Genomic DNA, 16,672 nt, shown 5'->3' with positions numbered 1-16,672 from the left:
CAATGCATAATAAAAATGTTATCTTATTAGTTGATGAAATAATAGATTCTAAAATAATATGAATAGTCCTAATATGAAGCTATTATTCTAAGTGGATTAAATAAAAGTGCAAGCTTTGTTTTTAAAGATCCCAAACAGTTTTTTTTTTTTATTGTTTCACTGTAAACCATAAGACATTAAATGTCAGCAAGTTCAATGGATAAACATTTAAGTCTCTCCATTTTTACAGCATGATGAAGAAAGAAAAAAAAATAACCTTAATATTTGATCGTCTCAGCATTTGTCCCATTTTTTCCAGCCCAAAGAGGAAAATGCTTTGGTAGTGTATGAAAACATGCGCGCGCACACACACACACACACACAAAATAACTACTCTGCAATTCGATCTAACGAGATCTGATCCAGAGAAACTCACATTGTCAAGACATGGAATGTTACACGTTCACAAAATCTGCTCCAACGTTCTTAAAGAATGACAGACATGGAGACATAAACATGCAATGGTAGAAAACAAAAGACATGTAGACAACACATGCTACAATAATATTTGCTCAATTTAAGGCACTTAAAAGCATAAATGGCACATTTGGTAAAAAGATGAATAAAATTGAGATTAAAGGCCTCCTGGTGAACTGGGGGGGGAAAAAAGTGCTACAACTTTTTCACTGTAGAAAAACAAAATGCTGCTTGTAATTAAATGGTTCTTTGGCATATCTGTTATCCTTGTAGATTTAAAAAAGAAAAAGTCTTTTTCCAGCAGAGCAACATTGTCTTCACGCTGAACATTCTTTCAGGGGGGGTTTAAAAAAAATAATAATCAAGTTTGAATCCATCAGTTTGACCCCTTGTAATGTAAATTAAGATGTACACTACTCACAAAAAGTTGAGGGATTTTTGGCTTTCCAGTGGAACTTCGGGGTGAACCGAAAATGCACTTGAACATTTGCAGCTGATCTTAATTTGACCTAACAACTTCCAAATGCAGACGTTGAACATTCCTGTACTTTTTACACAAGTTGCCTTTTTTTTTCTGAATAGAAGGCAGAATGGCAAAAACTTGCAACAAGTGTTCGATCCATGAACAGTACCATGGACCTTTTGGTGACACGCATTCACGGTTCATCCTGAAATCCTACCCCCCGAAAGCCCAATATCTCTTTTTGAGTGGTAAATAATACACACTTGGTAGCAAACGGACCTATAGTCCAATCTCATCATCAAACTCATCTTCAAAGGTGTAGCCCCGCCCCACCGCCTCTTCCTCCGAGTCAGTCTCCGAGTGGCTGCTGCCGACCCTCCTACGGTCCAGTGCGCTCACGCCGTCATAGTCGGAGCTATGAGACGAAGCCGGGCTGGGGGGCAGATCCTTGTGGGCGGCGAACTCCGTTTCAACCCTGTCCCCTCTTGTCGGACTCTCCATCAGGTCCTCCTCCTGGAAGTCGAATCCTTGACCGTCGTCTTCCTCCTCGGAGGGCTGGCGGATGATCTCCTCCCGCTTGTCGCTGAATCTCACCTTGGGTCGCAGCCCCTTTGGCTTGATCCCATCTGGTATTCTGCCGTCGCCCATCTGGTTCTCGTTCAGGTTCTTTCCGTTCAGCTCGTTGTGCCTGTTCATGACAGACGTCTCCTTTCCCGGCTTTGTTTCTACTGGGGATGTAACGCTTTTAGGACTGAATACGTCCTCTTTGTTGGAGTCCAGTCCCAACCCATCCATCACCCCGAGTACGTCCCCCAGCATGGAAGGGCCCAGATCGAGATCCAAATCCAGGGTGAATGACGAGACAGACTCCGAGTACTCAAGCTCATCGTTGTGTAGGCTCCCCATAGGCTCTTGATACAGATCATTGTGATTTACAGATGTTGGGTAGTCCACAGACGAAGATCCCGGACTCCCTGGGTCGGAGCTGGGTGGGCTTGGGCCCAGCGTAGACAGGAACGAGGTGTCCCCGAAAGCGTCGCCGCCTCTGCCGATGTGCATGGTGTGGCGGAAGTCGCCCAAAGGGGCTGAGATCATGGTGGGGTCCAAGCGGGAGGCCCGGGTTGATTTGTGGAGCGGCATGACTGCTAAAAAGATTGGACGTTAGTTATGAACCACTATATGCTTAACTTTAAGGCACTGCAAAGGTGAAATACACTTAAAAGATATTGAGATAAGGTACTGGAAGAAAACACTCTTGATTAGAAGGCAAACAGTGTTGTGCAATCGAGTGGGAGGCCAATGAGCATTTTGCCACTATAAGGAAGGCCATGCTGAGGCTTGTACTTAAACACACTCAGCGCATATTTTTGTCTGCCCCCGGGGGTTGCATGTGGATGAAAACAAGATTACAGTATTATTTTTTTTTAAAGTCAAATTACTCAAAATTGCAAGCTTTTGCATCGCACTCAAACCAAACAAATACCACTTTAATAGGCAAATAAGATGCAACTTTTTAGGTGGGTGCCGTATTACCCTTAAAGGGTAAATATCTCTATAGAAACTTGGTTTACACTATGTAGACTTGTTGTATAAGTACAACAGGCATTAGTAATTTGGTGGGGGATAGATACTTTATAAATACCGTGAGGGAAATTAAATATGAACTTATGTTACTTGTCTTAACAATTGGAATATCGCAGGCGTTTACCCCTCTAACATATCACAATTTAAATAAGAATTAAAGACAAATAAATAAATAAATAAATATACTTAAATATCGCTGCTATATTAACTTTAAGCTAGCAGCTGCAAATCAACATGCTCATGGCGTGCCACATAAAAACACGTGAAGACTTTCATAAAATAACTTACTGATAAAAGGGAAAATATTCTGCTCTTTGCTTCACCCTCTCTCGTCCGTATATCCGACTTTCTTTTACATCTGGATATTTGTTTCCCCTCTCGACTTTCGAGTCTCTTTTGCCTTCGTTCTTCTTTTCCCTCGCCGTCGTTTTTTTTTCTTCTTCCAAAGGGATGGGCGCTCGCCGAGGAAGTGACGCGACGTGGGGAGTTGGAACAGAACTTTTACCCCCCAAAACTTCACACAGCCACCATTTCAACAACGTTTAACTTGAACCCCCACGCACTTCGGTTCAATCATTGATAAAACAGGTTTGTATTTCTGTCGAACGGTGTCACGTTTTTACTTGTATTTTGCTCTCTTTTTTTTTTTTTCATTATCATTAGTTTCTTATCCAAGTGGTTTTAACGGGACTGAATCTCGCAAGGACCCAGCTACCACATTTATTTTCCAGATAGGATAATAATTGTCATAAACTAATCATGTTGTTCAAAAAGTGATGATTTGAGGGGATTTTTTTTTCTTCCTTTAGTGGCTTTTGTGCTCTGGAATGAAAAAGGGGTTGGTCTTAACAGCATGTGATGGTTTATGTGGTTTTCACTCAAAATAAACAGAAAATCACCGCATTCAAAAAAGTTTTTCTTTCTTCTTTTTCTTTTAAGTGAGCCAATGCAACATCTTGTGTTTTTTGGGACAATGAAATAACACTGAGGGGAAAAGCGGCATCAGACTTTGGCTGCTCACAAACGCACAGTGACGGTGACAGCTGGTTCTGGGTTTTCTTGTGGGATTTGGGGGATAATGAGTAAATGAGTGCAAGATGTACCTCTAAAGTGGAAGGAAAGCCGTAGATTCCTTGCTATAAATTCAATGCAACTGAGCTACCTTACTTACTGACTGATATTTCATAGCGTTCATAATTCCCTCCACCTTTTCTAAGGTCTCAGTTCCAGCTGGAAATAAAAAAAAATAAACAATAAATAAACAGCCCCAACCGCATGTTGCTGCCACCAAGGTATGATGTTCTTTTGGTAATGAGCGGATTTGTGTTTTGCGCCAAAAAGTTCAACATTGGACCATCAATTTCACACTTGTTTGCAAGATTTTGCAATGGTTTTGTTCAGGTCATATTACAAACATAGTCAGGAAAGGCCTTCTAAAACATCTTAACTTTATATACCAGTAAACATAGGCAGTTTAAATTGTGGCAGGTGACTGACTCCTATTAAACATGGGTTTGAATGTTTGGGTTAATGATGAACATAGCCACATTCCAGTTATATGAGGGTGTGCACGGTTGTTCAACCACATTATTTCGGTTGTTTAGTTTTTGTTTTGTTTTTACTTCCCCTCTAGAAATGATTTTTTTTTTTTATGTATTAGGTTGTACAGGTTGTACGGTCACATTATGGTGGGAATGTTTTGAAATAATTTATCTTGTATATAATGTATTATTTTTTTAAATCCAAAAAAACGTGACATTTGAACAGGAGTGTGTAGACTCTATGCTAACCACTACTAGACTGGCTGTCCATACATAAACTAAAGATCCAACCATGAGAGACAGAAAAAAAATAATATACTGTATACCAAACCACCACCCATTGACATTGTCCTTCTAATTTCTAGGTAATTTCTCCTAGGGGTCACGGTGGGTGAAATGCGGAGCTAGCCAGTCGCCATATTTATCATATATAATTAAATTTTATTTTCAAATCTCTTGAGATGTTGAAAAAAATGTGAAGCATTTGAGTAGGAACTCACTGCAATTATTGTGTTGTTTTAACAATGCAGTCAAGGAAGTCAGCCAGCAGCAACTGTTATTTAACGTACGGTACTTTTGAAAAGTGCCACTTAAGTTGGCAGGAAAAATAGTTAACATGTCATCAGTCATACATCATTAAAATAATGACTTTGGGTCAACATTCTTTCACAACACTACTTCTTATAGAATTATTTGAATGAGTTGGAAATTGCATAAAATGCCCGCAGGCCGTATGATTCCCACCACTGATGTATGTATGGAATCTATCTCATCCAGCTTCCTTCCAAAGGTACAAAAAAGAAGTAAAAAAAAAGGAAAAAGTAACAATGGTTGTGGGTGAGTCATTGTTTTGTAGAGGTAGTCGCAAATGGTCAACATATTTTGTTGATGAGGTCGCAACAAGCCGACAATGGGAAGAAATTACTCATCGCAGACGGATATTGTATAGTGCCCGTTGACAGATAAGGAGGAAGTTATCTCAACGTGCCTCTTTTAAGAAGTGGGAAAAGATAGAACAGCAGTTTTGATGATACAGTTTATCCCAGGATAAACCTCAAAATGAAATGCCAAGGATAAAAATATCACCAATGGATGATGAAAAGAGAGAGGGAATAGCAGACAGGAAATGACTCTCCTTTCGGTAACTCACACATGCTCACACACACACACACACACACACACACACATCCTTTTTGGAAACGATCATCATGAGAACATCATGATGATTACATTTCCGTCTCAGTCCTCCCCCCTCCCCCCCTTTTTTTTCAACTATGAAAAATATTCTCAAATAGTCTCCAGCCATTTCTGTGTGTGACTGGAATGTTGCATCATTCCAAATGTTTGCAACAGATGATGTGGTCACTGGCGTCTTTAAGTCTCTACACTCTCACTCATCAATCAACCAATACATTTGAATACACAGTGAGAATATTTTTGATTAAGGGTGGGCACGATTGTTAATTCGGTGGAATTGGTTAATGCCGTAGAGGCGAAATGGAGTTCACTACTATAAGAGTAGAACAATCTAGTGAGTATGCAATTGAATATCGTAATAGAAATGTCTTGATCAAATAATCTTCCTACTGTAAATAATAGTATAATTCATGTCATTTGCTGTCTATCGTCAACAAACTATTTTTTATTGTTCAACAGAAAACAAATAGTGCCAGATCTACAATCTATTGTCACTGTCTATTTACACAAGTACCTTTCCGACAGCCTGCTTCGCGTATGGATTTTGAACATTATTTTTTGCCGGATTGTTTTGTTTGTGTCCAGAGACCGAACGGAGGAACTGGATGTTCTGCAATCAAAGGCCATCAGCTGATGTGGCCACAGGGGAGAATCGATGCATGCGTGCAAATGGGATGGCGACAACATCGGCAAAGCGTATAGAGGACAGAGCATGCCCTTATGTCACATGTCATGCCTCCAGCTGCATGATATTAACATGTGAATGGCGGTGGTATAGCGCGTGTCCTCGTCGGAGTTACTTTTAGGTGAGCTGGCCTGCAGTCGATCCCCAACTGACTTTGGGATGCATAGACTTTAAAAAGAAAAAAAAACGTAACACTTACAACAGATTAACAAATGAATGATATTCACAGAGGGGATTTCATTTTATTAGGCCTTTTGTAACATATATCATAATAAGACATGGGTTAAATTTCCTTGATCGACCGTGGAAAAATATAATGATTACTCTATCCATTACATTCTATAGTGCTTGTCCTCATTAGGGTTATTGCTGGGCAAGCTACGGCCTGTCCTGACTGACGGGGTGAGAAGCAGGAAACAAGACTGGATTGGCCACCAGTCAATCAAGGACAGGTCAAATATGGACAAACAACAATTCACATCTGTGGATAATTTATAGTCTTGGATTAACCTAACTTTCATGTCTTTGGAAGAAGAGAAAACTCACATTAAGCACGTGGTGGAGAATATTCAAACTCTAAGAAGGGCTGGGCTGAGAATTGAACCCAGAACATCTCAACTGTGAGGCAGACCTGTTAGCCATTATGCCACTATGCTGCACTTGATTCAATCATTGATAAAGATGTGATGTTAAGACATTTTACTCAGACAGACCCATTTTGGCTATCGAACCTATAATTTGTTTGATATAGCCACAGTAAAAGCTGCTTGAAGCAAGGGTTCTAAAACTTTTGAGGTCCATGGAAGGAGTTATTTCTACAAGGATGCCCTCATAATCCATATGGCAATTAATTTAACACCAAAAGCAGGGTAGCTACTACACATTTGCAACAAACCACTCTTGCCAACAGTTTTTTCAATTAAGGCAATGGACGGTAACAGCTAATATCTTGCTTCTCCATATTGGTTGACTTCATCAACTCTCCCTGCTTGACCGTACATGACATTGCTGTTGTCTCTGTGTTCTACTGCCTTATGAGTGCCAAAACAAAAACAAAGTGAAATAATTAAATATAAATTGAATAAATAACTTTTAAAGTAAAGAAATATATCAATTGAAATTTAAATAAATATATACATAAATGTTGAAATGATTAAATATGCTGAAGTATTATAATGAGTCTCTGCAGTAAGGGCTTGTTCTACCTAGAAGCTTAGTGGGATTCCGAACGATCTATCCACCGCTTGCCACCCGGAAGTACGTGTGACGTCATGCCGAGAAAAAAGGGGTACATTATATTTTGTCAAATTAAACTCAAATATGTTTTCATTTTCAAATGTAAAGAGTAAAAGTAAAAATAATTACGTCCGAAAAATAATTACGCAAGTACAATATAGCTGTCTTAAATATATTTAAAGTACAGTACTTTTACTTATTTTCTTCCCAATTCGCTACACTGGTATAGTGTATAGGTTAGTGAGAACATATGAACGAATGGCGAAATATTACATCATTTAACACGTCTTAACGGGTGACGTTTTCGTGTTTTTAAACCAGTGTTTTGAAGCGCGGAGTCGGTAGAGATGAGAGGGTGACGCATTTCCTGCCGTTGACACGTCACAGGGCTTGGCGTTTCACCAAGCTGCCATTTTGTATTCCTCAGCGAGTCCGTCCAAGTTGTGTGGGGACGACGAAAGCAGCCACTTGCTTCAATCCCATATATAGATAGAGTAAAGTTATATTGCGTTCCAATATATATACGGTTTAGTTTACCGACGGGTTCCCGCCTGTTTTTGTTCCCTTTTAGGTTTAGCACCAGTACAGCACTCACGGTGTTAGCCTAGCTCCTGTGCTAGCCTTCGAGCTAGCGAAAACTAAGCCGTCCAGCTAGCTTTGATCCGAGGCGAAATGGCGGCCAACGCGGCGCAAGCAGCCCCGAAAAATAACTGGTATGTCACACATATCGAGAAAGTGATACGCATAAGTGTATTTGATTAAACTGAACTGTGTTCGCGGACTCCTAGACTGGAGAGGGGTTGACATTTTAGCTCAGATAAAGGTTTGGTGACGGCGATGCTGACGAGCACGTTTCATCTTTTACACGGAAATTGAAACAAACAGCAGCGGTATTCATAATTTATTTTGTGACTAAAGCAATTGGGACACCCTTCCCCCCCAAAAGCACAAGGTGTCGAGAGTACCCAAATTTGCCTTTGTACTTAGTGCTTATCAAAGTTTTTAATCTCACTGCAAATTCATGGGTTCCTAAATCAAACATTTCCATATTGGTGGATTAAAAGTCATGACCCAATTCCCATGCAGTAGGTATAATTTCCTTGGACTTATTTCTTTATGGCAATGCTAAAGACATCGGGCATGAGCGACCCGAAGCTGCAATCATGCAACTAATGGGGCCCATGTAGAGATTTATATAATGAGGCAAATTCCCCAGAAATGTCTTATTTGCTTTCATTAAATAGCAAAGAGACTTTGATGATACACTTCTGTAGCGTTAAATGCAGCCTTGTCTGACTGAGTATAATTTAAATTACAGGTCTTATGGCGGTGGTGCTGCAGACAGCCATGTCCAAGAAAACCCGGAATGGGAGAAAGCAAGACAAGCACTTGCTTCTATTAGTAAGAGTCAGAGTAATGCCAACGCTACACATACCAACCATACAGCAGCAGAGGTAAGCCCGTCTTGTCTTCCCTTTTCCAATGACATCTAACGTAGCACATTTTATTCATCCTTATACTCAATCATAATGTAAATCCTATTTGTCAGTTTCAGGCAGGTGTGAATGATGCCATGCAGCAGCAGCAATATTATCAATGGTATCAGCAAAATCAGCCTCAGTATCCAGGATACACGTACCCGTACAACTACTACTACCCCATGAATCCGGTATGTAAAGACCTGAATCTCAGTAAAAACAAAACGTTCCACTTATGCAAGAGGATAACATACAATACCTACTTTACAGTATGGGGTTGGATATACACAAAATCAATATGCTGTTCCACCAAGCCCTTACCCAACACCACCGACCTCAAATGCACAGGTATGTAGAAGTATATTTTCACCTGTGCCTTTATCCTACTGCGTGTAATTTTTAACTTAGTCTGGTGTCAGTCCATCCATTACACTACAATCCAATACCGTTTATCCGGTAGACAGGAATTATAACAAATTGACACAAGCCGTGACAGAACTTCTTTTTAAAATACTTGTGTATACAGAACAAAAGTCAGGATATTTGTTCACATGGTAGGTCAGGCGTCAATACAGGCCAAACAATTCATTCAATCGCATTGTTGTCAGTGTTTGGGGGTTGGTAAAACTGATTTAGTAACTTCACCTCCAGGTAGAGCCACTCTACTTGTGTTCTGGAAAGCATAATCACTACTGAAGATGATGACAGGATACGTTATGCAATTATTATTATTTTACATATTTGAAATAGTTTTTACTGCATCAATCAATGTTTTATTGTTCAGTTGTGATCCCATGAAAGCATTAAAAAAAATCCAACTTAATAAGGGGGTGAAGAATTACACAGGGAGTGTTACACAACAAGGTTTTGTCATAGCTGGCACATCTTTGTGGCTAAAATGATCTTGTTTCTTTCTTAAGCCGCCTCCAGTGCCTGGAATGGAAGACCAGCCCCCCAACTACCCCTCTCAAACTCAACCCCCCTCCACTCCTCAGCCACCCCAAAGCCCAACCTCAGAAAAACCTGCCGCTCCTCCACCCCCATCTTTGCCTCCTCCGCCCAATTCCCAATACCCCCCTCCTCCCCTACATAGTGCTTACAATTCCAACAATTCCGTGCCATATTCGCACGGGGACCCCAACCAGATGCAGGTTTACAACTCTTGCCCGGGACGGCCCAACTACGGAGTGGGCTTTCAGGCTCAGAACAACTATCAGCCTCCACAGGGTCCATCCCAACAACAAGCAGGGCCATACGGAGCAAATCTTGGCAGAGGAGAGGCAAACAAAGCCAAAAACCAAACACAAGGACAGCAGCTCTGGCATCGCATGAAACGTAAGAGTTACACTAGAGTTGTAAAAGTAATCTTTATTAGACCAAAGCAAATTGGAGATTTAATTCAGTACTTCAAATCAGACAAGTCTGTTTACATTATTTAGCCCATTCAAACAATTGCTTAAAAAAAATCTGATATTGCGGTGTGTATAGTGAACCGCGATACGAGGGGAACATTACTCAGTGCTCTTAACGTTTGTCTCCACAGAGTCACCTGGCACTGCCCCGATGAAGTTCAATATTCCCAAGAGGCCTTATCAGGTGACTGGTTCTAACCAGGCATTCTCACCAAACGAGCAGCCAGCGGCAGTCATGCCTGCCCCATCCTCTCCTGTGAATGCCAGCGCTACACCTCAGCCACGGTAACACGTGTGGTGAACCAACCGCACCAAACTGCCGTCACTCTTTGTCGGACGGCGGCCTGACCTGCTAACTTGCGTCCGCAGACCCCAGGACTGGCCGCCAGCCATGAAGGAGTACGTGCAGCGCTGTTTCACAGCCTGTGAGACGGAGGAAGACAAAGATCGCACAGAGAAGGTGCTGAAGGAGGTTCTGCAGGACCGCTTAAAAGATGGCTCCGCTTACACCATCGACTGGGATCGTGAACCACTGCCAGAGTAAGCAGTAAAAACTGGCTGTCGTCATGGTAATGATCATTTTTTTTACTGCGTGATGTAATTGTCACCTTGTGGGTTTTGTCTTTTACATTTGTAGTTTGAAGGGTAAGCAGTCTCGCTGGCATGCGGTTCCGAGAAGTGTGGACACTTCAACCAGTCGAGGTGGAAGTACAGCTGCTGCGTCTCGCGGCAGGGGTGTCAGTCACCGATTGGGTCACTATAGGAATATCTTTTCTCAGCGCAGTCCGTCTTCCAGTTCGTCACACTCTTCCTCGCGCTCCCCCTCCCCAAACCATGGCAGAAATCGCGACCGCAGCAACCTAAGGCACCGCCGCAGGTTGGCACTTTACACGCCCCAATCCAGTTTCCCAACCTTTGTTTAGCCATGGCACATGCTCAGAGGCCGATACGCGTAATTGTGCATTGTGCCTTCTAGTGGAAGAACTTGTCGTTGGTCTATTTGCCAGTTTGTGTTGCTAAAGATTACGCAAGTTGAATTAAATAAGTGTAATTGGATCATTTCCTTAGGTATACTAATGATCTGTGTCACACTGCACTAATCTCTTAAGTTATTTATTTTTTATTTTTTAGTCACTACCATTCTATTCTTGTTTTCCTCCAGCGATTCTGGCTCACAGTCAGACAACAGCCTTTCCAGCGATCTCCGACCTCAACTGTCGAGACGGAACCAGAAAGGTGGGCGTGGGCGTGGCAACGACAGAGAGAGAGGACGAGGAAGAGGTGGAAAAGCTCGAGGCAGGAGGTAATGCCAAAACAGTGTTTCATAGTGTTACTAAAACATTTTGAATAACCTCCCATTTTGTTTCGTAGAAACACGGATGACTCCAATACTCCCGGAGCTAAGAAGAGAAAAGGTGGCAACGCTGGTTTGGACTTCCATGACCCTGACAGGGAAGCCAAAAAACAGAGCAGAGCAGCACGCTTCCAGAAGCAGCTTCGCTCGGAGCCCCTGGTGTTGTCCATTAACCACCTGGAAATGCCTGATGGGACACAGGAGGGCCTCAGTTGGGAAGACTGTCCCATTGTTGGGACATGTCAGGACATCACAAAGCCTTACCTGAGACTCACCTGTGCCCCAGACCCCGCCACTGTTCGCCCTATTCATGTGAGTTGTCATCTTCTTTTGTGACCCTCTCATGATAGCTGAACATTTGTGACATAGAGCCCCCCCCCCAAAATAATTTTAAAAAATAGTTTAACCCCTCTTACTTGCTTTAACATTGGGGCCTGTTTTCCTTATATTGTTGCCAAAAATAAGTGATTTGTATATCGTCACTTTGTGGAAATGAAAAGACTCACATGTGCAATTCTCCACAAGAGTCCCAGCGTGATTGCTTAAAGCCGTTTGCTACTCCCAGTTGAAGTTTACTGTAAAAATTACTCCTAAACAAGAGAATTGAAAACATTTTATATTTAAACACAAAAATGTTCAAAAGAGTCGTATCATTTCATCTAACAAAAGTCTGCTAGCTTCATGCTAACATTCATTTCAATATAAATGTATTCATCCCCTAGGGGCAATTAAGAAATAGCAGCAACTGAGCAGCATTACATTTAAAAGAGATTAACAAGTATAAATCAATGTACACACAAAATGAATGTACACAGAATATAAAAATATATAATATAAATACACAATATCAATAAAGTGACTCAATGACTGATATTGCACCATAGATTGGCTCACAGAAACACACGGCGCAGCAACACATACAAAAAGGCATACTACAATATCCACGGGTATTTAGTCACTGCTCTGTGGGAGCGACTGTTACTGGAGTTAGTAAGTATAAGTAAAAAAAAATAATAATAATCTGAAGGAAATCTGTGCCATGAGGGCAGGTGGTGTTAAACCACGATATAGCGGGGAAACACAATATAGGTAATAATGGGGATGTTTGTGTCCTAACAAGAAGGTAATGACTTGTAAACCTTTCTTTGCCACGCAGGTGTTAAAAAAATCTTTGCAGGCTGTGAAAGCTGACTGGAAAACCAAACAGGACTACCCTTACGCTTGTGAACAGATGAAGTCCATACGACAGGACCTCACGGTTAGTGTCAAATCGTGTGCAACATGTTTTTGTTTCTCATTTGTCTTGACAAATAGCATTTAAACGTATTGTTCACACAGGTCCAAGGAGTTCGTACGGAATTCACCATGGAAGTGTACGAGTGTCATGCACGCATTGCCCTGGAAAAGGTGCGACTGCTCACTTGGCCAAAGTCTAAAGAATGTAAACTTTCTGTTTTAGAGACTGTCAGATGGAAACTTCAGAGACGAGTGTTTTCTGTTTCAGGGTGACCACGAAGAATTCAACCAGTGCCAGACGCAGCTGAAGGCCCTCTACAAGGACAACCCCTCGGAGAACGTCGGAGAGTTTACAGCATATCGCCTGTTGTACTACATCTTCACGAAAAACTCTGGAGGTAGTATGCTCATCACATGATCGCACTCCTTTCCATTTGAGTGATTGAATCCCGTTGTAATCCCGTTTCCACCCAACCACAGATCTCATCACTGAGTTGGTGTACTTGACTCCGGCGCTGAAAGCAGATGTGTGTGTTGCTCACGCTCTGGCTCTCCGTGCCGCATGGGCTCTAGGAAACTACCGCCGTTTCTTCAAGTTGTATAAGAATGCTCCTCGCATGGCATCATACCTCATCGACAAGTTTGTTGAAAGGGAAAGAAAGGTCGCTCTTCAGGCCATAGTCAAAACGTAAGACATGCTACCATGAAGGGTGTACAGTGAACCCCCAAAACGTGGTTTGGTTTCTGACAAACAGAACTCGAACTGTAAAACAACATAAACGAGACAGAGAGAGGGCTTTTGGCGGCAAAATAATTTACTGAAGTACAAATGTGAATTTGAGAGACCCAACTCAATTGTTAACCTGTTGAAAAGCATACTCGACGTCAACGGGGGGGGGCTCACTGTATTTTTTAACCCGAAATGAAAAACTGCATTACTGATGATTTCTCTCTTTATCCACAGGTTTAGGCCTGATTTACCGGTGGAGTATGTGCAGTCCACGCTAGGCTTCCCCTCTTTAGACTCCTGTATGGAGTTTCTTACTGGGTTGGGTGTCACGTTTACCCCCTCAGACCCCCTAAGGATAGACTGCAAAAGCAGCACCACCGCACTGGCTGCCTCCTGAGAAGGGTGGGCTTAGCGCATTTAAAGGGTGTGGGGGCAGTGCAGATCCAGAGTATTGACTAACACGGCGCACTTTTTGATACCTCAGCCAGTTCAGAGGGGCAGACCAGCACCCATATAGGACCTATGTAGAACATAGTGACTAAAAGTCCCATATGAGATGAAAGTTCAGAATCCCAGAGTCATTTAGCAACATTACACAGATACACACGCACACACAAAGTTCCTCTCATTACAATTAGAAAGGCAGAAAGTTCCTATCTTCACTTTAGCTTCTCCCCAGCTGCTTCCAATCGCTCAACACTTTAGAGGCCAAAAGAGTCACACAGACAGATGAGGGAGGGCAATTCGCGCAATGCTTCCTGTTCCATTAGCCCTGTCAGATGTCAACGCTAACGGTGTCCTGTTATGTTTTCTTCCTTCCCCAAGTCAACAGCTCCAAGACTGGAAGTCTCAAGAAGATGACCCGCAGCTGGTCCGAGTCATGTATGAAGACCACAAAACCAAGTTCAGTTCCATAGAGACTTTGGCAAAAAATGAAACAAAGATCGCTGGCAAGGTTATCAAGAAGAAGAGGAAGCTGTGGTTTGTATGTCCGGTCTCCTACTACGCCTGCTGCGTCCTGGTTCCTGAAGGTTTTTGGCTTTTGGTCCAGTTCCTCATCCACAATTGCCTGAGAAGAGTTTTGGACTCAAGTTCACTTCATATTTAAGTCACAGGTCAAGTGACGTCAAGTCAGAAAGCATTGACTGTTGGAGCCTGTTCTTCATTGAGGTTTTCCAAGTTCACGCCTCCAAGCCTGGATCCGACCTGCACCGAAAGGAGTTCGTGGTCAACCTCAGGTGGAAGCTCCTACGTCAGCGCTTCATCTACGGTGCTCGTCCCCGTCCCCCGCCGCCGCCTCACCTCAGATGCTCGTCGCGGAGGTCGGCAGGAGGAAGAGAGATGACATCATCCGGTTTGTATGCTGTGTCTGTGGCTCTCGTTTGCAACTAAGGCTGGTAAGAGAAGGACTCTCCGGAACGAGACGGATGCCCGCAAAGCGTCATGAGAGGCCCCCTTCCTCGATTTAGATATGTTCTCCAGGTTGGACAGCAGTATTTGGCCTTTAAATTGATGCCAGAAAAGAAGTAACGGGTACAGCGATGTTTTTAAAGGCGTTGCAATGAATTCAGTGTTTCAACCATCAGTCTAAATTTCACATGCACTGCTGTCGCAAAGTCTCAACTGTTAACATCAGTCCATGATCCATGAAATCCTTCAAATTAGTCGTTCTTGTTTAGTCTGATTGGCATTTACATGCCAGAAAAGTAGCCTGAACTCAAAAATGCTGAAAGAAAGATATGTAGGTGTTAATATTTCTGTTTATTTGAAGTGTTAATGTGCACTATTGAGAGGCATTTTAAGAAATTGAGCTATGAACTTCTTTTTTTTTTCTTTCTATGAAATGTATTGTAAATATTGTATTATTGCTGTGGTTCATTCTGCAGTGGTTTTGTAGTGTAGGTGTATCCACACATGGTAAGTGTGTTTAGTTTTCTATTGCGGATTGTACAGAGCAGTGTGCGTGTTTGCTTGTGGTCGCAGTCGAAGCTAAATGACGTCCGCTGCCAAAGATGAATTGAGGGGGTGCGGAACCTGCAGCGCCATTTGCGTCCTGTCAAAACATTTGACCTGGTCTCCATGTAGTTCTAGTGACAAAAGAAAACCTGTTGTAAAAAAGAAAAGAAAAACTATTTCACCCACAAAGGTTCCCTGCCCCTAACTGAAAAAAACCTTTTTACCCAGCGACAAGACTTTGCTGATTTGTATTTTGGACATTGTTGTAATGTGTCATGACAATTGATTTCAACATGTCTCCTCTCTCTCCCCCTTTTTGTTTGACCTGTTCTCCTCCTCAACCCTGACCCCCCACCCGCCCCATACCCGCTGTGAGTCCTTCCCCGAGGAGTCGCACCCCTCCTCACCCCCCTTCAGCCGCTCACACGGCTTGCTGCATTGCAGGAGCGCACAGAGGGGAACATGATGAGGGCGAACCTCCTCCGGACAGCAAGCGGGGGAGAGAGTCACTTGTGAGCGAGGCTCCGTCTCACGCCATTTGCAAGCCAAGAGATCGGTGTGAGCCTCATGTGCGACTAATGTGCTGCTAACTAGTCAAATGTTTGTTTTGTTATTTACACCCCCCCCCCCCTTTCCCTCATTACGTAACTTTATTTTAACGTTCTGCAATGGTATCAAGCTTGTTTTGTTTATCCGGTTGAGTTTTGAAATGACTTTCTGTTCAATAGTCCCGTCCCGCGTAATGAATTAATTCATCTGCTGTCGTATGTTCACCAAAGAAGTCGAAATCCAAGCCAGGTCTTAACAGTCACACGAGGAATGTTTTTGTTTTCCCCTCTGAAGCCGAAAAATTGTTTTCCAGTATTTTTGCTCACATGTACTATTGATTACTCATCAGTCTTTTGTCAGTTCCTTCTTGATATCTGCCTCTCCAAGCCCTTCCCAGCACCATATGAACTTCTCATCTGCTCCCATTCACCACTTCTCCCACTCGTTTCTTTATTCCTTCTCTCACTTAAGTTTTCTTTGCTCCCCCATGCATGCCCTCTCTCTCTCTCTCTATCTCTTCCTGCTCTCATAGATGTCATTCATTTTATGTTGAGTATGTTGCACCCGCACCATAGTCACGGTAGTAAGTATGGACATTGCAGCTCACTAACATCTGTAGCTGAAGGTTATTTGCAATGCCTGTCCCTTTTTTCCCCCCCAGAAACAGATTTTGATAGCACCAGCATCTGTATAAATATTGTGTACATATCCAATCTTTTTGAAGAATCTAATAAAAAAAAAAAAAACATGAAGCATCCATATGTGCTTTTTTGCATAGTATCACAAGCAGACTTA

At 42.4% G+C, this 16,672-nt stretch overlaps 2 protein-coding genes across 3 annotated transcripts; one reads left to right on the top strand and one right to left on the bottom strand.

Moving 5' to 3' along the window:
* Window positions 1-116: 116 nt before the first annotated feature.
* cdc42ep5 (CDC42 effector protein (Rho GTPase binding) 5) lies at window positions 117-2,976 on the bottom strand. 2 transcript variants are annotated; one of them, XM_086079151.1, is made up of 2 exons: window positions 2,792-2,976; window positions 117-2,061 (listed from the first exon to the last, which is right to left on the bottom strand). In XM_086079151.1, the coding sequence occupies exon 2, from the start codon at window positions 2,057-2,059 to the stop codon at window positions 1,199-1,201; it is 861 nt and encodes a 286-aa protein (XP_085935277.1). In that variant the 5' UTR covers window positions 2,060-2,061; window positions 2,792-2,976; the 3' UTR covers window positions 117-1,198. The 2 variants fall into 2 exon arrangements, with proteins under 2 accessions (XP_085935277.1, XP_085935276.1); XM_086079150.1 differs by having other exon boundaries at window positions 117-2,064; window positions 2,792-2,975.
* A 4,579-nt stretch (window positions 2,977-7,555) lies between these two features.
* On the top strand, window positions 7,556-16,632 carry leng8 (leukocyte receptor cluster (LRC) member 8). The gene is made up of 15 exons (XM_086078073.1): window positions 7,556-7,875; window positions 8,481-8,616; window positions 8,712-8,831; window positions 8,911-8,988; window positions 9,561-9,975; window positions 10,184-10,337; window positions 10,422-10,592; window positions 10,690-10,929; window positions 11,215-11,355; window positions 11,424-11,718; window positions 12,563-12,664; window positions 12,745-12,813; window positions 12,911-13,040; window positions 13,123-13,330; window positions 13,607-16,632. Exons 1-15 carry the CDS (start codon window positions 7,835-7,837, stop codon window positions 13,767-13,769), a joined length of 2,463 nt encoding a protein of 820 aa, XP_085934199.1. The 5' UTR covers window positions 7,556-7,834; the 3' UTR covers window positions 13,770-16,632.
* The last annotated feature ends 40 nt before the right edge of the window (window positions 16,633-16,672 follow it).

Source organism: Leptonotus elevatus, chromosome 6, assembly GCF_054856555.1.
Source record: "Leptonotus elevatus isolate MCC_2025b chromosome 6, RoL_Lele_1.0, whole genome shotgun sequence".
Taxonomy (NCBI): Eukaryota; Metazoa; Chordata; class Actinopteri; order Syngnathiformes; family Syngnathidae; genus Leptonotus; species Leptonotus elevatus.
The sequence above is the reverse complement of the archived record's forward strand: the minus strand, read 5'-3'. Positions and strand labels throughout refer to the sequence as shown.

Bases quoted from the DNA above. Each gene is read 5' to 3' on its own strand.
- cdc42ep5 (XM_086079151.1), bottom strand. From the start codon at position 2,059: ATGCCGCTCCACAAATCAACCCGGGCCTCCCGCTTGGACCCCACCATG.
- leng8 (XM_086078073.1), top strand. From the start codon at position 7,835: ATGGCGGCCAACGCGGCGCAAGCAGCCCCGAAAAATAACTG. The intron at 8,617-8,711 runs GTAAGCCCGTCT...CCTATTTGTCAG, and splicing joins CCAACCATACAGCAGCAGAG to TTTCAGGCAGGTGTGAATGA. The intron at 13,041-13,122 runs GTAGTATGCTCA...ACCCAACCACAG, and splicing joins CTTCACGAAAAACTCTGGAG to ATCTCATCACTGAGTTGGTG.